At 33.4% G+C, this 23,490-nt stretch overlaps 2 protein-coding genes across 2 annotated transcripts in view; one reads left to right on the top strand and one right to left on the bottom strand.

The window, feature by feature from the left end:
- The window catches only part of LOC100369193 (calcium-binding protein 39-like), a 24,737-nt gene extending 4,720 nt beyond the window's left edge, over nt 1–20,017 (bottom strand). Inside the window, exons 1-7 of the mRNA XM_002737687.4 lie at nt 19,825–20,017; nt 6,439–6,594; nt 5,580–5,744; nt 4,764–4,882; nt 4,096–4,264; nt 3,491–3,616; nt 165–308 (exon numbers count right to left, since the gene is read on the bottom strand). Of these exons, the coding sequence (XP_002737733.1) occupies nt 165–308; nt 3,491–3,616; nt 4,096–4,264; nt 4,764–4,882; nt 5,580–5,744; nt 6,439–6,549 (834 nt within the window). The 5' untranslated portion in view covers nt 6,550–6,594; nt 19,825–20,017. The remainder of the gene's footprint in view (nt 1–164; nt 309–3,490; nt 3,617–4,095; nt 4,265–4,763; nt 4,883–5,579; nt 5,745–6,438; nt 6,595–19,824) is intronic.
- Nucleotides 19,973–23,490, top strand: part of LOC100369047 (flavin-containing monooxygenase 5-like) — a 22,357-nt gene continuing 18,839 nt past the window's right edge. Inside the window, exon 1 of the mRNA XM_085498544.1 lies at nt 19,973–20,200. The gene's annotated coding sequence lies outside the window, so the exon portion shown is untranslated. The remainder of the gene's footprint in view (nt 20,201–23,490) is intronic.

The raw sequence follows: 23,490 nt of genomic DNA, 5'->3' as shown, positions 1-23,490 counted from the left end.
GGCACATGTACTAGATTTCATCGGCGATACAATTACTCAATAATCTTTAATTCAAAGTTTACCTCAAATAAGAGGGAATGTTCATACATCAAAGATATCCTGTAATACAACTTTAATTCCAAATAACATTTAAGCATGCATCTATTGGCAATACTCATCCATACCTTGAACACATGGAAGGCCTCAAACTGTATATTCCGACTCTTGTCTCTCAGCATATTCATCATTAATTTTAGATTGTCTGGATTACTGATATATTTTGTCATCACAGTGAAGTTGTGTCTATCCAAAAGTAACTCTCCAAGTAGCTACAGATGAAATAAATAATGAACACAACATAATGACTTGAATACTGGCAAAGTGCAGAGAACAGACAAGGTATCTGAGAGTACATTTAAGATAGGTGTGTGTGAAATAGGTCAGGTGCAGTTTCACCATTCTAATTATAACCTTCGTACAAGTTGAGAATAAACAAGCATTTTTCAATGCAATCAATCAATTTTTCAATCCTTGTTGCGTATTTAATGAAAAAGACCATAACTATATAGAAGTCTGTTATTTTGGTGCGTGATGTAAAATAACAGCGGTATGAAAACCTGTATTTTGTGGTATTTTTCACTATGTGAGTCAATGAATGATATCACATTTATAACAAGAAAAAAAAATGTACAGCATAGTATTAAAGATCCTATTCATAATCATTATGACTAATAAAACAAGCAATGAGAGTGCACAGTTCCCGTTCTGTATTAAATACAAAATCCATCACTAGTAGCGATTCACAATTATGGGGATTATTTGTGGCTATAGTGATGTATTCTGTTGCAGAAAATATTTGTCTGACTAAGTGATAAATGTAATGGGCAACCAAATGCCAGCACTACCGGGGGTATAATGAATTCAAACAAATACTGTGAGCTTTATCAGAGACACTTATGTTTAAATCACAAGTTTTAACCACTATATGCAAAACTACTGAAAATTGGGGCAAACCGTTAAACAACCTCTATGTCTTTAATGTAAAGTCATGTGAACATTTTAATCTTGAAATGACATCCTGAATGTAGTTTAAGCACTGGATCTTGTGTATGCACTGAACTGTCTTGTAAAGAATCAAAGTTGTATACATGCGGCCAGTAGGCTGTGCAAAAACCATTATAACAAGCAGCCTATCGGCTGAGATAGCTCCGCTGTTAGCAATGCACATTTCAATTAAAGAACTGAAGACATCATTAGAAAATGAACAATATGAATAGTGTCAAAGCAATCGGACTTACAGTTTTTAATAAGAAGTCGAAAATATCACTTTTTACCAAAAATAACAAAAATATTCACCAAAATAAATTAATTAGAGAATTGAAGATATCATCACAAAATGAACAAATCTGAGAGAGGTCTACATGTAGTATCTATATATGTAATATCAAAGCAATTGAACTATTGGTTTTTAACAAGAAGTCGAAAATATCACTTTTTACCAAAAATTACAAAAATATTCACCAAAATTAGAGAATTGAAGATATCATCACAAAATGAACAAATCTGAGAGAGGTCCACATGTAGTACCTATATATGTAATATCAAAGCAATCGAACTTGCGGTTTTTAACAAGAAGTCGAAAATATCATTTTTTACCAAAAATGACAAAAATATTCACCAAAATTAGAGAATTGAAGATATCATCACGAAATGAACAAATCTGAGAGAGGTCCACATGTAGTACCTATATATGTAGTATCAAAGCAATTGGACTTGCGGTTTTTAACAAGAAGTCGAAAATATCACTTTTACCAAAAAAGACAAAAATATTCACCAAAATTAGAGAATTAAAGATATCATTACAAAATGAACAAATCTGAGAGAGGTCCACATGTAGTACCTATATATGTAATATCAAAGCAATTGCACTTGCGGTTTTTAACAAGAAGTCGAAAATATCACTTTTTACCAAAAATGACAAAAATATTCACCAAAATTAGAAAATTGAAGATATCAACATGAAATGAACAAATCTAAGAGAGGTCTACCCAAGGTACATATACACCAAGTATCAAAGCATTCAGGCTTGTAGTTTTCAAGAAGAAGTCGAAAAAGTAAAACATTGACACGGACGACGACGACGGACAATCACTCATATGATAAGCTCCGCTCAACAAAGTCGACAGCGGAGCTAAAAACAAAATGCCTACCAGTCAGCCATTTTTGTTCTAATCTCAAAAACAAATTGACGTGCACGTGTAACCCAATATGCAAAGTCCTGATACAAAGTTTGAATGAAAGCAACCTGCCCATCTCTGATAAACAGTGTCGGACACGTTTACAGACTGCGATTTAATTTTAGACAAAATTGATCAAATCACAAAATAACAAAATGTACAGTACTATCTGTGGAGATGATACTTGTATGCAAACTGAATCAGGCAATGTATTAGTAAGGAATAAGCGCAGGCATGAATAAACAAAAATGGCCACCAGTCGGCACATTTGATCAAATTGTCATAAAAATTGATGTGCATATGTAAGTCATCATACATCATCATGTCTGAGAAAATGATGACTTAGCAACTGTACTTTGACAAAGAAGAAACCAGAGCAGAGCCTAACAGAGTTGACTGCATGATACTTAGTAAACAAGCCATGCATGGCACAGTCCCCGAATTCAGGACATATAGTTTTGTTTATAGTAATACAGCTAGGATATAACCATGTCAGGAATATGATTATGATGATTGTTTAACATTAAAATGCTTGACATTTGTATCTGATCGTCAAACGATGAATGAATATATAAAATTTTAACATAATCAGTCAAAGCATGTCAGAGACATATGGCTCAAGAAGCCCATTCGTTAAAACAAAATGGCCGCCAGTCGGCCATTTTGAATCCGATCTGAAAAATACAATGACGTGCATCAGGAACTTGTAATATCTAATGTATGTTATAAGTTTGAACAAAATCCATCCATAAATGCTTGATATTTGATGATTTTTTAGCACAAAAATGGCCCCCATTCGGTCATTTTTAATAGGATTGTCAAACCAATATATCTGTATATCTATGACATGATGTATAATGAATATTTAAAATTTGAACATAATCAGTCAAAGCAAGGCAGAGATATGGCACTAGAACCACATTCATTAAAACAAAATGGCCGCCAGTCAGATATTTTTAATCCTATCTGAAAAACAAAATGATGTGCATCAAGGTTCTATAATGTCCAATGACTATACCAATTTTGAACAAAATCCATCTGTAAACAGCTGAGAAATGCTTGATTTTGATGATTCGGCTATCTTGAATCAGATCGTGAAACAAATTGATGTGCATATGTATAATGTCATGTATGATGTATGTGTGAAGTTTGATTGTGATTGGCATTTCTAAGATACAGATCCTGACGCACGCACGCACGCACTGAAGCATCGACACACAGAGGTCGGTGTCCGAACAGGGAATAATAATAGAAAAGACTGAATGTGGAATTACCTTCAATGATTGTCTTCTTGTCACATAATTAGATGAGTTGAGTAAACCTTCATAATGTGAGAATACATCACCGTAGTTGTTTTCCAAAAATTCTGCACACAATATCTTATGTTTGGTTAAAAGATCCTATGTAGAGGAAAAGTATAATATGCCACTGATACAATTGCAACATATCATTAAGCACATCATTTACTTAAACAGGGCTAGATCACAATGGCAACAGTCACAATTCATCTATTAATTGTTTGTGCTTGTCTTAACTGTTCCAAAGCTAACATAAAATCATTCATTCATTCACTCAACAATATAAGGATACAGTCCTTGGGCTGATCACACTTTGATAAAAGCAAGTACAAATGAATTAAAAAAGTACAACAGTGAAGTGTGGACAGTCAAAAATAGCAAGAGTAGGCTGAAGTGCATCAAGAAGTTTCATCATAGTACATTTTATACAGTGGAACTGTATGAATCTGGCACACTGATTGCACAATGGATGGATTCAATGCCACATTGATTGAAAACTTTATGTGAATGGAATAAATGCCTTATACATGTATCTATATTGATTCATAGTTATGTTATACAGTCGAGACATTTATACTTACTTTGAATGTTGCAAATGCATCAGAGGCAAGGTCAAATGTAGACATCTCAACATATTTAAAGAAATTATAGAAGTCAGGGGAGTAGAGAATAATTTTTGCCAATGCTTCATGTCTAACACATTCCCTCAACATGACACCACAGTTAAGAGCTATTTCCTGTGTTTCATACCTGTAATAAACAAACCTTGCATCATTGACATCTGACTAGTAGTCATGGTGATAGCAATGCAGTAGATACCTACCTGTACAATAATGGAATCTAGCTTACAGTTTTAAAGAGGAAGCCAACAAATTTTATTTTATTTTATAAATGAAATTTAAGCATTAAATTTAAAATACTCTAAAATCGTAGACATTATTAGAAATCATAGTAATGTGAGTAAAATGTAAATTTTACCGAAAAAGAATATTTCACTTCAAAAGAATGTATTTTTGTGTGGATTCTACAACCACAGCTGCATGTGCTGTTAACGCCTGGCTTGAATTGGATTGAAAGTTGTATTGCAAAGTTGACTAGAATTCCATGAACACCAACAAATGGTAAAACATGGTCATTTATCGGATGTGTCTACCCCTCTCGTATGTACTGCCATGCAAGACAAAATTACAATGAATAGTGCACACTTACAGCAAATGTAAAGGTGAAAGGTTTGAAAAGAATGACTTACCCTTTTATAAGAGTAAAAAGAATCTCTTGTTTTGTACAGATATATTCTACTGTAGGAGATCGTGTACCAATCTGTCGTCTCAAGATGTTATTAAAAATTTGGGCTACATCCTTTTTGGCCTACAATACACAATGTAAACATGGACAATGTCAGACAGTATGGTAGAAGTGAAAGTGTGTGCATGTATATCTCAAATATTCCTGAAAAAAGAAATAGTGAGCAAATAAAATTGTATGAAGATATTGTTGACCTGGTAGAAAAATAAGATAAGGGTGTTGTCTTTTAATTGAAATGTGACTTGTGCGAGAAAATATAGAATAGAACTGAATGACCCATCATTGCTATGGTAATGCTTGGTGCATATTATGCTCTTCATCTACACTGTATCTTATAGTTAATAAATTATTTATACGACAGTATTTGTAACCACAATTGACAGATATGGCCACATTGGAAGCTACATAAACTCTCACTTAATCCCTGTATCATGTGTTCATGATACACTACGAATCTCCTCAAATAAAATAAAGTGGCCTGCAGTAATTACAACATTTAAAATTTATGTTTGATTTGGCAATTAGATACCATGACCTCTTCAGTACAGGCTAGCTTCAGTGCTCCAATTTTTCAGGATTGATTTATTATTTCTCAAACTGATCACATAAATCAGTGGGAGGTGCTATGCATACAATACACTTAAATATTGAAGCATATACAATCCTGTCAAAATACATTATGGCAACTAATTAAAAATAGTGCAGCAACTACTGAGTGGAGACTCTTTTACTTTGCATATCAGTGAGTAAAATTACTTACCTCAAAGTCAATTTTCTGTAGGTTTTGTATAAGTATGAGTAGTAGATTTGAGTTGTACAATTCCTGTGCAAGTTGTGCCACTAGTTCAGTTTGCGGCTCTTGATCCCCTGTACCATACAGGATATTCTTCATTGAAATCAACGTCTTAGACACATCCTCTGAAGCCTGTATTTAAAAACAAGTTATCTTAAACTGTAAGACAACTATAAGGGGATGCCCGGGCAAACAATATTATGCTCTCAGATGAAAAAGTTCCACAAATGTAGGAGAATGCAATTTACAGTTTTTTTTATATCACTTTTCATTCTCTAGATATTCAACTTTCCATCAGTAATATGTAGTCCACCACCTTGATTCTCCAGCAAAGGATTGTTAATAAAGTATGACTGATTGACATCATAGCTACTGTTGTGCAATAGTGAGAATATGATGTTATCTATAACTTGGGAAATACTGATTATCAGTACACATAAAGTAGTTCAAATTTACAGTGTGCATATTACTCGTGTATACATTATAATAATGAAAATTAGAATGTTGCAAAGATATTGTCGAACAGGTAAAATAAATTAAAAAAAAATTACAAAATTGTGGTTGTTGAAAATGAAATGACACATCAACTTAATCTTAATGAACAATTCTTCATATTGAATATTTATTTTGTAATATAAGCAATCATTGATTGCAGAGCAGAGAAATTCTAATGTGGATATCTTGTGAATATTGCAGTTGTTGCATTTATTGCAGTACACACATGACATTACAAATCAATGGCTTTAAAGAAAATGTTGCCGACAATACAACATGCATCTGAAAATTATTATATATTATACAGCACATTATAATCCAATGCACAAACCTTTTCAGCTTTTTTATCTGTGACATTCTCTTTTTCTAAGACAGTCATTGCTTCCTTGAGAGTTTTCACTAACTCTTGAGGGCTCTTCTGAGACTTGCCAAACAGTGGCATTGTGAGCGAGTATAACAAATTATAGAGTATCAGTCTTTTTTAGCACTGAAACAAACAAAAAATGAGAATACTCTAATATATATATATATATAATATGGAAATAGAAATGAATATACATGTACATCACAAGTCAGATTACATGTTTGCATGACCTACATTTTTTAATGCCAGTCACAGATCAAGTAAATCAGAACAGTAATGATAAGAAACCTGACAATCACATAACCTTGTCTGAAGGACTGGCATCATTACAACCAAGCAAATTCACACACAAATATGGATCATTTGCAAGACTAGAAATGCCAGGAAAGCACTCCCATGTGGAATTAATTCAATATTCACTGATGTTTATTGAAGAACTAACAATTGTGCCTCAGCTTAGCTTATGCTGCTTTATAGAGTGATTCAAAACTAATGGTATACACTGATTCCATCTATTTGACCAGAATTGTTAGAATACATGTACTAACTATAAAAAAAATGAGAATAGTTATTCAATTCTCACAGTGTCAGATATTTAACTGCACTCCCAATGTGCATATGTAAAGCCTAAAAAACATTTGAACAAAACATGCATGGCAAAGTCCCAGTTGGTTATCAAATTTAAGATATATACATGTAGTTTTGTCAATAGTAATATAGTTTGAACATAAACATGCCAGAGATATGGATCTAGAAGATGAAGCTTGATAATTATGAGAGACATTCAGTCATCTTGTATCTGATCATCAAACGAGTACTTGTCCATTTTGAGAGATATTGCTCTGTAACAGCATTAATTTAAACAAAATGGCCACTGGTCGGCCATTTTGAATTGGTTCATCAAACTAATACATATGTATATCTATGACATGATGTATAATGAATATATAAAATTTGAACATAATCAGTCAAAACATGTCGCAAATATGGTTCTAGAACCACATTCATTCAAACAAAATAGTCTCCATTCAGCCATTTTGAATTCCATCTGAAAAACAAAATGAAGTGCACAAGGTATGGGACCAATGTATGTACCAAGTTTGAACAAAATCCATCTGTAAACTGGGCAAGAATTGCTTGATTTGGATGATTTTCCAGCACAAAATCGGTCATCTTGAATCAGATTGGGAAACAAATTAATTTGCATATGTACAATATTATGAATGATGTCTGTGTGAAGTTTCCATGTAATTGGTCCTGGCATGTCTAAGATATAGGTCCAGACGCACACACGGACGGACACACAGAGGTCAACCCATAAGTCCCACGACATCCAAACTAGATTTATGATATCGAATAAAGGCTGAAAACTTTATCATTGTAGAGAATAACTAATTAATATGTACAGACTATCAGGTATTTATCTACATAAACAGCAAGCATGTACAAAGCTTTTCTACATCTATGCACAAAGAACATACTAAAAAAGTTATGCAAATTATCTAATTGAAATGCACAAAATAATGGCAAATAACTATCATTCATGCAGCTACACAAACAGTATGAATGTACCAAGTTCTAACCCATTGAGCAACTGTTAAGATATTAACAATTATTATATTAATTGATTATTACACAAACTCATTTATTTGCACAGATTTGTACCAAAATCTTATCATAAGTATCTGTGTACCGAATTACATCTGAACCCACTGAATCTTTTTTGAGATATTGGAGGAACAAGATTGACATCCATACAGAAAGATAGACATCAGTACAACATTGGCCTCCTGTTTGTGCTCTGCACGCAGGAGTTAAAAATGAGAAATGCCTGAAAGGGATGAGAATACTAAAAATAAACATAGCATAACTATTATAACTTTGCCCATCGAGAATCTAGATTAAAATAACAAATGGATGGATAAAAATCAACAATACACAATCTTTTTTTTTTGCATAGTAAAATTGAATATACATGTGCTGAAACAATGCTATAATATATCTAAACATTTTATTGAATATACATGTGCTGAAACAATGCTATAATATATCTAAACATTTTATTGAATATACATGTGCTGAAACAATGCTATAATATATCTAAACATTTTATTGAATATACATGTGCTGAAACAATGCTATAATATATCTAAACATTTTATTGAATATACATGTACTGAAACAATGCTATAATATATCTAAACATTTTGCATGAAAAACTATTCTAACCTCTAACAAATGTTTTAAATTTTATCTCATATCTTGAAATCTTGTGCTAGTTACACCAAAATTGAACTTTGTTGACATTTCTTACCAATTGATAAAATCCCTGAATTTGAAGATGATCAGATAAAACTTGTTTAAGTTTTAATTTTTTATTTTTTGGGGGTGAAATTTAACCAATATTTTGAAAAATATACATAGAACAAAAACCAAAATTGAACTTTGTTGAGATCCCAAACTGATTGAAATAATATCTAACTTAATGTTAATATTGCATGAACATTTTTTGCTACATAGCGTACATACTGAACACATCACCACATTTATTGTTGCAAATCGGCACAAATGTCACAACTAACAATATTATATTATGTGCGGAACCAATGTATGGTCGGTATTATCAAAATGATTTTGTCATGCACATTGCCTATCTAGGAACCAATGTATGGTCGGTATTATCAAAATGATTTTGTCATGCACATTGCCTATCTAGGTGCAAGTTCTTTAGAGTGTGTTTTTAAACCCTGGAATTTGAATATAAATTCTAGAACATGCACTACACAGCAAGTAAATTCTTTTGAATGATGATGTATTAGAAGCACCAGTTTACACAAATACAATCCCAAATCCATGTAGATTTCTTTATAAAATGCAAGATAAATCAGGGTATTACATTTTCAGAATTATAACACTATTATGTGTTTGAAAACCCTTGATTCTTTGTCACCTCTTACAATACATGTAATATAATGCAAGAAAAGATATTGGAAGAATTCACAATTTACATATAGCAACGTATACATGTACATGTATATATAAACAGCTATTTTGATGATCATTTCTTTTGCAAGCATGTTATTATAAGCTACACTCAGGTAATAAGTAGTCGATGTACATGAAAGACTTCTCCAGGGAAAATTGTCATATTTGGAACAGATATGCTAATTTCCATTGCTTGCCATTTAAAATCTCTAATAATAGACCTTATGATGATCATACATAAATTCACTGTATTATGGTACAAAAACCAAGATAGTTACTAGAATAAACATATATTATGAAAGATGACATTTGGAAGCAGAGACATGATTTAATTCCATAAAACACAGGAAGCTGTCAGCATGAGAACACAATGATGATTGAGTTACTGTAATATAACCATAGGTCATGGTAAACCAATAAATCTACTCAACCACAAATGTATCCTTGCTATATCAACAGCAATGTTTTACAAACGTTTTCTGTTAAATTTACTGTTTCAAACTCAAAATTTGGCAAATAATTAGAAATGTTCTGTGTAGCTAGTTAGCATTTTCAACAAAATGTCCTGATTCTGAGAAAAATGAATCCCTGCACAGCTGTAAACAGAAGAAAAAAAAATGAAATGAACAAATCTAACAGTGGTCCATTCAAGGTAACTACATATACCAAGTATCAAAGCAAATGAGCTGTTGAGAAAAATAGCATTTTTTACCAAAAATGACAAAAATATTCGCCAAAAATAGAGAATTGAAGATATCGTCACGAAATGAACAGATCGGACGGAGGTCCTCCCAAGAAGTCGAAAACAGTGTTTTTTACCAAAAATGACAAAAAATATATGGCAAAAATAGAGAATTAAAGTTATCTTCATGAAATGAACGAATCTGACAGAGGTCCATCCAAGGTACATGTACCTATATACCAAGTATCAAAGCAATTGAGCTGGTAGTTTTTAAGAATAAGTCAAAAATAGCATTTTTTTACCAAAAATGACAAAAACATTTGCCAAAAATAGAGAATTGAAGATGTCGTCACAAAAAGAACAAATCTGACAGATCCATCCAAGGTACCTACATACCAAGTATCAAAGCAATTTAGCTGGTAGTTTTCAAAGTAGAAGTAGAAAATGCAATTGTTGACAAACAATTACCTACCGGTATATGAACAGTTCTGCTTTGTCATCTACGGTGACAGAAAAGCTAATTAAGTGGTTGAAGCTAATGACACAGATTATAATACATTTAGCACCAAAAACAATGAATTTACCATTCCATAAAAAGCTGTTAGTATTAAATCACATTTGAATACATTCTTTTGTTGATATTGGACACAGAAATGCTAGGATGCAAATAGAATCTTGTCAATAAATGCAAATTTTCATGTGTTTTTCTTTGCTATTTAAGGCTGTTATCTCTCATTAAATTATTATTATTATTACAAGCAGAAAAAAGATGCATAAGATGCACTCAGGTAGTATAGGAGTGCATCCACATACGCTATGTGTCAGTCAATGAAAATGTGATCGCTAGATTCATGAAAACATTGTACTATACTCGGTGCAACTTCGTAGAATATTAATTATACTGTGGTGTTAAGTGTGTTGAAAAACACTGGTTTACATTGAATAATCAGTATTTAAATCTCCCACAATGTAGGCAGAAATTTTAACATTGCATAGAAGCATTCCTAACAACAGGGCACAAAATTAACAAAATTCCTTGGAAGTCTGATGGGCTATAAGTTATAAAAGCTGGTAGTATTTAGAGCCATGCAGAAAAGTGTGAATAGAAATAAATAAATGTCATTTTGCTCAATTTGTGAAGGACATCCATAGTTTTGAAGACGAATTGCTTTATTTCAAAAACATGGTACTAATATATTTTGTAAATTTTTAGCAGTGCAGCTGAGCTAATAACTTTGATATAATGAAGCCCCGGGACAAGATTAGTAGTCTGAGCATGATAGGCTGTTAATTTTGAGCCCTACATGTATAACAATCATTTATATTTATGGTGCTTACCAAGGTATATGCACCTTCACTCCCAATGTCATGATAATCATCATTATTATTATACTCAACCTACACGTTATGCAATATAGCAATACTACATTCATATTTACATATGTGAATTCTTAGAATCTTTAAGAATAATACAACTAACACCTGGTTCTAATCATAATTTGACTGTCCAACATTCATCCCATAATAATATTCCATATTTTATTTTGCCCTATTCCTATTCAGTCTAAATGTCAGATTTCAGCAGGTGATGGGTTAGATAGGTTATTCAGAGCCATGGCTGGCTAAATTGAGTACTTTTTTTTTTCAAATTACCTAGGTTACAGTCGTCTGTGTGTTATTTCTTAATTTTCGATTGCATCATAATGTTAATCAAAGGGACAGAAGGAATCCATAATTGACTACTAGATCAGTGGACATTGTGCGTACTACGTCAATTTTAGATAGATGACCAGCATCACAGTGTGATGATAATGCATGATTTAGTTTTATTAGAAACAAGTTATTGTAAATGACACAGTCCCCATTGTAATTGAAGGAAATATTATTCATGCATAAAAAAGTAATACGACCAAAAAGAAAGATTGATGCAAGTGTGTTGTCTTATCTGATCATATATTGAATTGTTATGGACATGTATTGCTACATGCATAATATATGCAATCAAACTGAATATGTACATGTAAATTATTGGTCGTGTGACCAGGTAAATTGTTTCTGAATGAATTTATAGTATGTGATCAGTGATTGAGAGTGAATAATAGAATAGTTACATTTATTAAATAACTGTTCTAAATTTGACAACCAGGATATTGAAAAAAACTATTTAAATATATACTATAGCCTAAACATAAAGACATTATAATAGTGTTTTATGTGTATCTGAATAACAGTAAATGAACATTAGTCACATGTTTTTATGTTACCTTTCATTTCCTCAATTAGAAACAGAAAATTTGTATTTAGCCCAGTGTGACAATGAAATATGATTTAACTCAATTAACAACAATCATACAGCCTTTCTCTGTATGAGAAATCTTTCCCACCTATTTCTCTGAATATACAAGATATTTGTACAAATCAGTCCATCATCAGTTTTGAGGACTTAATAAATGTTTTTAATCATTTAAAAGAATACCAATTTACTGCCCTATAGAGATGAACTACTGTCTTATCGCCACCTGTCATGATAAGGGAAACGTACAAATCTTTCAATGTTAAGCAGTATCAAGAAGTATATAATTAAAGCCTTGTGGTGTCAGCAGGGTCCAAGCAGAAATGGATGTTGAATGACTTGATTATGTGCATGGCAAGCATTTAAGATCAAGAGACAGGTTGTTGTACAGTGTCATCAATAATCAATCGTTAAATGCTGTTATTGTGAAGTCATTTATGCCAACACCAGGGGGTTTTTCTAGAAGAAAATTTTCAGAGGGAGCACACCTTTGTTACCATTGGTAACACTATATTTGTTATAACTGATCATAATCTACTGACTGTTCCAGTTTTAGTAAGAGGGCGCAAGCCCGGGGTACAAGGGTGCTGCATCCCTGTTCCCCCATCTTGAAGAAACACTGAACACTATACAATAGTTGTTTAAATCTCTTGTACACAAGATACTAGTAGTTGCAGGTTAGTATCTGCAACAATGGTTGAGGTATTGTAATTTATACATATACCGGTAAAAGAACACATGGCCATAAATGGTAATGTTGTATACTGGCCAAATCCAATGTACGCAAATTCATGTATGTTATAACAGTTATGATCAGGTGACGAATGCAAATTATTTCATTTTCTCATAATGGGTTCTGAACAAAGATGCTACAAACTAATTTTCAGATTAATCTGATGAACCAATCATTTTAAACAATGCTTACCGTAAGTTTTAGTAAATTTTACCAGAAATACAAGATGGCAGCCAAACCATGCAATTGATTACAAATTGTGTTATTTTTCTGGTAAGAAGATTTATTCATACATGCTACGTGCCAAATTTCATGTTGACTGGTGAAAGCACTCCTGAAAAATGCCCCAAATGTTGGAAATTTTTGACGAAAATCTAAAATGGTGACCAAACCAGGACCTGGAAGATTGCCATGATTAAGTGCCACACATGATTACGGTATTTTACTTTTCCCATACACATGTAGACTTTCATGAAACTGGATTGATCAACCTTGAAACAGTATGTGCTTATATGCAATCTGTATGTAGACAGCAAGTGAGTACACATGTTGTGAGTATTATATTGGCAAATCAGCACAACTATCAATTAAGTTATTTATAGAGACAATCTCAAGGGTCACATGACTGGCCAGTTGGTCACTCATTCAATATGCATACCTGGCAACATGCCTAAAAGTAATAAGTAATCTTGTGTTTTAAATATTTTATTTTTAGATTGACAATTAATGAATCTGGTATTTTACGTCAAGAGAATACATTTATTTTGACTGTTTATGTGATTGACTATTTAGCTCAGAACAGGTACATTGTACCTTTTATATACACATGTACTCTATTTGTTCTGTGCATATGCTCACATAAATTAGAGATTTTTCTATGATCAAAATAGTTAATATTTTAAAGATTTAATATATAGCAAATACAATTTGTTCTTCTACATGAAGATGCATTTCTAATAAAGAAAATATGGTATATGTGTATCAAGCAAATTCCATGTGATATTTTTGATATCACAAAGTGTATCTGCAATTTAATTGGTCCTTTCATGTAATTTGAGATTGTGATGTCACTTCCTGACCATGTCCTATTAAAAGTTAAATACGCTATTATGAATTAAATGTGACACAACATGAACCCAAAATTATAGATTGGGTCTGAACAATATAGACTGGGTAAAAATATAAATGTTCTTCCTCTTTCAATGGCGGCAGACAGTGATTGTAAAATATTGACTACTTGGTGGTTAAACAATGAAATTCATGATGAAAAAAAATAACTAGATCATCGTACCACCGTTCAAAACATTTCTATGGGTCCTCAACTAGTTTAGTTTACTAGATTTGTCATATTGGGTCAGTTTTCATGGCGAATCCTGTCTCAAGACAATAAGACAATATATATTTTAGTAATAACTGAATGCGTAGAATGATAATTTCAGACATTTATCATGAAATAGGCTTAGAGGGCACACTGGTGATGATATTCATATGTATCATCATACAAACATAAAAATGCATAAAATCAGTTACAAAATCTTTAAAATTAGTAAAATTACAAGTCATTTTTGGCCAACCATTTATTTAATTATTATTTTCTATACAAAACAATTTTGTTTTAATTGCATTCGTCCTGATTACAATTTATTACGGCTAACTTAAATTAAACACACATTGTCATATCAATTTATAAACAATTTATAGGTTTAGGTTTAGCTTTTAAAGCAGTTTGGTAAAAACCAGAAAAAGCATGAGCAACTCTTTTTGATCCAATGCATACACCAACCAGAAAGTCAAACAAATCAATTTTTGTTTTGCCTTTGGCAAGGACTATTATTTCTACTATTTAAATGGGATAGAATTAAGGAGGGGAACCATGAGAAACAAAATAGACTGCATGCACAAATGTACACCATAAGGATTCAGAGACAATTTGTCTCAAATCACATTCGTCCCAAACATATTTGTCCCAACACACTTTCGTCTCATTGCTTTTAGTCAACCTTACAATATTGTGCAGCGTGGAAAAATCAACTTTGGGATGAATTTTAATTGTGGGATCAATAAACTTGTGGGATGAATCAACCTGTGAAAGGAATTGACTAAGGACAAACATGATTTGGAATCAATCAACCGTCCACCAACATAACATGATGTTAGGGAGATCACTCTAGACTGCAGTGATTTTATTGTGCATTAAATTTGATGTAAAGAAATGTATTCCTTAAATGTTTTTTTCTCAAATCTTATTCACATTAGATTCTTATTTAAAAAATCTTAAATTGTAAGTTCATGAAAATATTGAAAATATACTATCAAAAATTATTGTTTGCTGGATTATGAAAATAGGTCTTATTTTGACCAGTCATTTACATATAAACATGTGCTAATTAAAGAGCTAGTTGGTGATATCATTTGAATTTTCTGAAATTTGATTGTAAATGTTAAGTGTTTAGAAAGGCCAGTAAAAGGCCATCGCACTGGTTTATATGTTCTATGTGCGTGCACAGTGAATGGTTGGCAAAACACGCTCATTTGCACCTGAAGATAAAATAAGAGTGTTACCTAAGTGTTTCTATTAATAAAAACAACTCACAGGCAACATTGTCACAACACCTCTAGAGCTGATCAGTAAGCGAAATTTGTTATCAGACAGTCATACACTGGTTGGCATAAGTTTTACCAACATTTTGAACATGACATCACAGTGAGAGAGCCTATAGAGAAGTTTTACCAACATTTTGAACATGACATCACAGTGAGACAGCCTATAGAGAAGTTTTACCAACATTTTGAACATGACATCACAGTGAGACAGCCTATAGAGAAGTTTTACCAACATTTTGAACATGACATCACAGTGAGACAGCCTATAGAGAAGTTTTACCAACATTTTGAACATGACATCACAGTGAGACAGCCTATAGAGAAGTTTTACCAACATTTTGAACATGACATCACAGTGAGACAGCCTATAGAGAAGTTTTACCAACATTTTGAACATGACATCACAGTGAGACAGCCTATAGAGAAGTTTTACCAACATTTTGAATATGACATCACAGTGAGACAGCCTATAGAGAAGTTTACGAACATTTTGAACATGACATCACAGTGAGACGGCCTATAGAGAAGTTTTACCAACATTTTGAACATGACATCACAGTCTGACAGCCTATAGAGAAGTTTATGAACATTTTGAACATCGATGACAGCTAAGCTTGATATTTCCCATAGTCATAACATGAGGAACATCTCACTGTAAACTGAGAACAGACTTCTCAAGGTAGAGTGAACCAAGTGAGTATTGGTCACCAAATCCGAGAGGAGAATAACGCACTGGAGAGGAGCACGTGTAGCCAAGGTGTTTATTGCTCAACTGCTAGGCCTGGAACTGAGCCTAAATACTCACAAGAAGTTCTATGACAAATGTATCAATATGCTTATGTAAATGACTAAATCAAACTTCATAACCTCAAATCATTACACTCACATTGGATTGCATGTGATGTAACATGATTGAAAACTTCAAAATTCTATTAATATTATCCAATGCTCAACTACATAAATATAACAGCATTGACAAGATAATATTTGATGTAATATATAGCAATTATCACATGACCACTGAGTGTATTATTCACAGCAGTGATGTTCAGTGTAAAATATCCCTAGCTGATATTTAACATGAAATGTGGCAATATGCACGATAATGTCATCAGTCTGTGTGCACTTGAACAGTACATAGAAAAAACAAAATAGTGCGATGGTACCATTTTTATGACTGCAATATGAGAATTTCAGAGTGGATAACAATAATTCAATGGTGCTATGACAATAAAAATATAATAACTGAATTTTTATTTTGGAAAAAATAGCCCTTCCATTATTTTTCTGATTTTGAATCAATGGCTGTAACTGCAAATGTTTGCCAACCAAGCAACCTACATCCTGTAATGTATTCAAAAGCATAATTTGGTGAAATATTAAATCAAATTTATGTCGTTTTAACACACTTAACAAAGATTATCACGTATTTGAAAGGCTAGTTGGGACAAGTGACATAGTTGGTGTAGTAGTATAATACAGCCATAATGTCATGAGTATCAACCACTCTATGAATAAGTGATATCAGATGATAACCTCATATGAATTATGATTGTGACTGACAAAGTAATCAAGAACGGTCACAGGTCAACTCGCACCAAAACCAACTCGCACCATACCAACTCGCACCATACCAACTCGCACCAGACCAACTTGCACCAATGCTAACTCGCACCAATGCCAACTCGCACAACCACTAATGTATTGGCCGATTTAAGAGGCATTCAGCGCCATAAATTTGTAGGCGGGTGTCGAATCCTCGGTCTATGCGACTTTTCAGGACTGTGGGAACCGAATGAACAGCGGAAGGAGGCCAACCTACAGGACTGTACTCTGGGCTATCGCTATATATATGCTAAAACTACATAATTCTTGTGTAAGTCGCGCATTACCAAAATTGCAGTTTCAAATACCGACGCCTGAGACGATCTACGCCAGTTATGAATGCTACACATTACCGAACCGGCAGGTTCAAATACTGACGCCTCCTACAATGGTAAAATAGCACAATACTTGCGCAAGTCACACATTACCAAGTCGGCAGGTTCAAACGCTGACACCTTGAACAATAGTAAATCCACACCACGTTCGGTGCCGGGTTCTCTCGTACGTATTGTGGTGCCAGGATCTCTTGTGACCAATCCGAATTCAATTAGGGAATAGACTTCAATGTTCAATAAACACATTAACACATACATATATTTTTTAAATAATAAAGATGCAAAAACAATAATAGAAATAGCAAAATACAAAGAAAACTGTTTCAAAACAAGAGAGGTAAAATTGAAAACAATATAGTCAGCTAACTCAAGATAAGGTCATGTACATGCATTAGTAATCCAAACATTTACCAACACAAATATGGCAAATATTCCAAATTACTTTACCTTTCATTTTTTTTCTACTTTTATTTGCTTGTTTGATTGTGTATATTTTTATTCTCATTTTAATTGTTTGTTTTTATCCACATCTGTATTGCATTTTAGTCAAAATCCCAATAGGGATACGCAATTATTATTATACAGCGTTGCATAGACCAAGCTTATTTCGTATTTTTCATGATCGGCATGAGGCCGATTGGGTGGACGAACGTGAAGCTTTGGACAGCTTATCCATGATATGAAACTGTCTAGTAATCACGAATGTTGTATCAGAGAATTTACTCCGTTTTCATACACTTGTATACTACAAGCAGAGTAGGAAATCAGCAGAGTAAACTACCGTGCAACCTGTGAGTAATTGCTCTTGCCGTCGTGATAATGAGATGCGTTCAGAACTATATACAACGTAAGTCATTGTTCTATGTGTAAATATATATATAAACTCCGATGTTGTGTAATTTCTATCGTATATTATTTCGCCGTAAATAATTTCAAGAACTTCGATGTTATGTAATTTCTATCGTATATTATTTCGCCGTTATTAATTTCAAGAACTCCGATGTTATGTAATTTCTATCGTATATTATTTCGCCGTTAGTATTTGTCAAGAACTCCGATGTTATGTAATTTCTATCGTATATTATTTCGCCCATTAAGACACATACATTGAAAAAACATGTTACTAGTTTTTTAATGTACTACAGTAGTCTTCTATTGTCTGTCGTCGACCCCCGCCACCACGCACTCCATCAGCACCCCGATGGCGGACTTCTTGTCGGGTTTCAGTCAGTTTCACTTTTGATCGTGATTAATTCGATATAAATGCAGTTCTTTACCAGAAATCGCCAGTCCATTTTCTTTGAGTTTAAAAATGACCTACAGTAGGGTCGGCATGGTTAGTCAGTCGCCGGTACGTTCGCCTCCCACTCATAGGCGGTTGTACCGGTTGCCGCTGATTAATTAAGCAGACCCTTATTTTGGGTAATTTTTTATTATCCAAGAAACGTCCCTAGCAACAAAGGGACAAAGCGAACCACACAAATGCTTAGAAATATGATCGTGGTGCGAGTTGGTTTGGTGCGAGTTGGTATGGTGCGAGTTGGTATGGTGCGAGTTGGTTTTGGTGCGAGTTGGATCGAAATCATCAAGAACACCCCATTGTGTCGACATGACAGTGCAATCCCAGCCACAATATGATCAGTTCAGCGCTGAAGTTGACACCATAACACATAGCAGTTGAATGCGTTGTTTACCGCTTCAGATGTTTACACAATCCGCCAAAAACGCTTGCCTCGTTAAATATCAAAAGATGCCGAGTTGAAGTTTGGTGGCATGACCGGCCTGTGCCCATGGGAAACAGCTGGGCCAACGCCATGATGATTCTTCGCCAAACGTCATAACCAAAACAATTTCAATTTTCGGCCTTCACACAAAATTTACACGGTATTATATATTCGTACTGGCAAAAGATCGAAGGCAACATATGCGAAGTATAACTTTATGGAATTTTAGCAAAGAGCCAATGCTGTTTTTACAGACAGGAAGGCCCAGAGGCATGCAGTACCATGGTCGTACGTCACCAAACAACGTGAAAATTTAAACAACTCAACTGCCTTAAAATTATCGGCAACTGTGTACCGCTGTTCATAGTTTACCAATTATAATATCAACTCACCATCTGTCTACTTAAAAAGTCGAAATTGTTTTCTGTCACAATAAATTCCAAAATATACCGGCTACACCGTCAATAATTGATGGTCTTGTTCACTATTAAACTTCAAAGCCAGCAAGGTGTTCACGGAAATCCAGTTGAGCAGTGACGTCACAGGGAGATTCCTTTGCGCATGTACGGAAGTTGAAAGTAGGTCAAACCAAAAAGGGAGAAAAGAAGCAAGAAAGAAGTGCGAACAAATACAGTGTTCTGATCGCATGACAATTGTTTAATTGACACTTGATAATGTAGAAGTGATTTTTCTTCACATGCTTTCGTGGTTGTTAGTGTTTTCTGCGGCAGGGTTTGGATAGAAAACATGTAATATTATGACGTGTTGGTACGTATGACTCATTTCTATGTTATGTTGCACCCACGGACGCCCACGGTTACCGTGGTTGGCCGTAGACCGAACAGGCTGTGCGCAGTACACCCATGTGATTATGATCAGTGATTCTAGATAGAGTGAGGTCCGTTTAGCTCTATGTGCAAACAACTACCATGGTATTTTGCCCACGTCGATCGATAGGAAATATGCTAGGAAGCCGGCTCCTGAGACAGTTGTGTGCCCCGCATGAATGACATACATACATCTTGATAAAAAAATGAAAAGACAACTGGGTAACAGACATAAAACAAATTTTAGAAAATTTAAATATGAGAAATATTTGGGAAAACCATAAATCTCTTGATGACAAACAAATCACTGAAACAGTAACGCGCAAACTAGAACAATCCTTTGAAATACATGGCACAGAAACATTACACGATGACAATAAAGGTAAAAACCACAAAAACAAGTTACGAACCTTAAAATTAAAACTGTATTTGCATATGAAAAATATCTCACCACAATCAAAAATCCAAATCATAGAGCAGCTATGACAAAACTCAGAATAAGTGCTCATACCCTTCAAATCGAAAGGGGCAGATCCCGGGGGAGCTACTTCCACACTAAGTGGGTAAGGGTGTGTAGCCCACCACTCGTAAACCATACTCACTTCTAAACCATTTTTTTTCTATTTATATACCACTTCTAAACACAAGTGTTTTCAGCAAAAAAACAAACATCCAGCTCACAACTTTTGCAACCAGTGAGCGCATCCTGACGATGCATTTTATTCAGCCTTTTCCGGTATTTGGCTTTGAATATAAGGACCTGTGAAAAAGTAAATAAATGCTACACACTTCTAAACCAAACCATTGATAAATGACCACCCACCTCTAAACAAAATAACGTGAAATGACACCCCAGTCGAGCGGCACATAACCGTATTGCACTTCTATGCAAGTAGTCTCCCCGGGGGGCAGATATAATAACATTTTAGCGGAGGACCGAATTTGCCCAGTTTGTGACAAACAGGAAATTGAAAACGAAAAACATTCTCTTCTCAATTGTAATTTATACAAGAAGGAACGAGAAATCATGATCAACAATATTAAATACAATATAAGCAACTTGGGGACGGATGACAAAAAACTTACAAATATACTAAAAAGTAAAAATGACAAAACATCATTGAACTAGGAAAATTCATCCACACTTGTTTCAAATTACGACAAGAAAAAATCTTAAAATGCCAGATGCATCAACCAACCACCAAATAATTAAATTTTTTTTTTTTTCTTCTTTTCAATTGTCTATGAATGTCTTTTTTTTTTTTTTTTTTTTTTGCTATCTTTTTGTTTTACTTTATTGTATTTTCAACTAAGATCCCACTCCGGGATACGGTTTCAATAAAGATTATTATTATTATTATACGACATTTCTAGGTGTCATGTGTAGTCCTCGATCAAAACAAACTATTGCTTTGATAGGGTACACCAGATTTCATGAAGGCATGAACTTGTTTCATCTTGGACATTTATAAAACATCCGGAAAGATCATTACACCTTTTTCAAATCCAAAGTTTGGTTATAGAAACTATTTGGTAACGCCCATTACCAATGAGTCCTTTGCCAAACTCTTTCCAAATACCAACATGTTCAGAACAAGACAATTCCTGATCACATCAAAACACAATTCAATTTATATACATTTAACGTCAACTGCAACCTCTCTTCCATGGTGTCAAATGAAAGATTGTATCAATGTACACAACACTTGTAAAATACATTGTTTGTTTACATGGAATTTGAACACTGCACAACACTGAATAGTGTTTCGTTTGCTGCAATTAATTAAAATAATATAAGTACTACTGGTAGTAGTATCAATATTGATTGGCTTGAAATGTTATATTACTATAGTGAGCTAAATGTCAAAGAAGAGCCTAATGTTTTGTACGAGCAGTATTCATCTGCTAAGACTTGTGATTTATAGCCAAGTTGTTTTCATTCGTAATTTGAAATTTGTGAGCATTTATGAATATTTTATATAAACCAAATTCACACCTTCATGAAACCTGGTGTATCTCGTATTTATCAAAGTAAACATTCTTCCAAGTTTAATTTTAGAATGTTTTAGATTTGAATGTTTAATATTTCGGTCCTGCATGTTAATTTCAATTTTTTTTTACATACAATGTAGGAAAGATAAAAAACCTGATGTTAGTCTGGAGCTAAAATGTGTGAAACATGGAAAAAATGCAAAGCATACAAGCTTTTCATAGGTAACATTAAGTGCTTATTTGGATCTTTTGCATCTTCATATTTGAGACGCATCTTCGAATTTTTGTCATTGGTGACATTCCCAAAATGCTCAAATAAACAATGATACGTACCACAGGTGATGTTTAGCATACAAGACTAAAATGCAAAGATGCCAAACCAAAATGTGAACATGCAAACATTTCAAAGTTGACGCTGGATGCATTTTAGAACTTCAAATGTCAAACTTCAAACAAGGCAAGACAATATACTGTAAAATAGTTTAAATTATTGTTAAAAACAGAAAGTCTGATTGCTTTAATACTATACATATTGTTCATTTTCAAATGATATCTTCATTTCTTAAATTGAAATGTGCATTGCTAACAGTGGAGCTATCTCAGCCGACAGGCTGCTTGTTATCAAATTTCTTTCAAATTTTGATATTATGCTACCCAGTTTGGGATCCTGGCCAAGTTGATTTCAGTGTGTGTTCTACATATATTTTTCAAGATCACCTGATCACCTACAAATTTCAAGTGCAATTTTCAAGATATATGGGGTAAAATTTGGCTCAATCAAACATTTGTTAGACATAGAAATATAAGTGAACAAAATTTATACTGCTATTAATAAAAAAACAGATGTTTGTAATATGCTCTCTAAGATCTGTCAGTTACAGTAGATAAGTGTAGTACACTGATATTTTGTTTTCATTATGACTTGAAAAATACAGTACAGTGCAGATTTTCCACCTTTTTTCTAATCCAGCTAGTATTTTATTTTGCTTATATATATATATCTTATTGCACTATTATTTGGAAACACTACAATTCAGGTTACCGTATATTATTCTATAAGGGACCTCAAGATTAATACAGTACATGTAGTATTATCCAAGGAGTATGAATATTAATTTTTGTATGTACTTATGATATCTTTATTGTTCTTGTTTGTTTTTGGTCAGAATTGTTCACATCTATATTGTAGCCAATATTTTTGCAAAAAACGTTTAGATATATCACAATTGTTTCGGGGCT

The sequence above is a fragment of the Saccoglossus kowalevskii genome, chromosome 1 (genome assembly GCF_978046115.1).
Source record: "Saccoglossus kowalevskii chromosome 1, keSacKowa6.1, whole genome shotgun sequence".
NCBI classification, from domain to species: Eukaryota; Metazoa; Hemichordata; class Enteropneusta; family Harrimaniidae; genus Saccoglossus; species Saccoglossus kowalevskii.
This window is presented reverse-complemented; position numbering and strand designations above follow the sequence as displayed.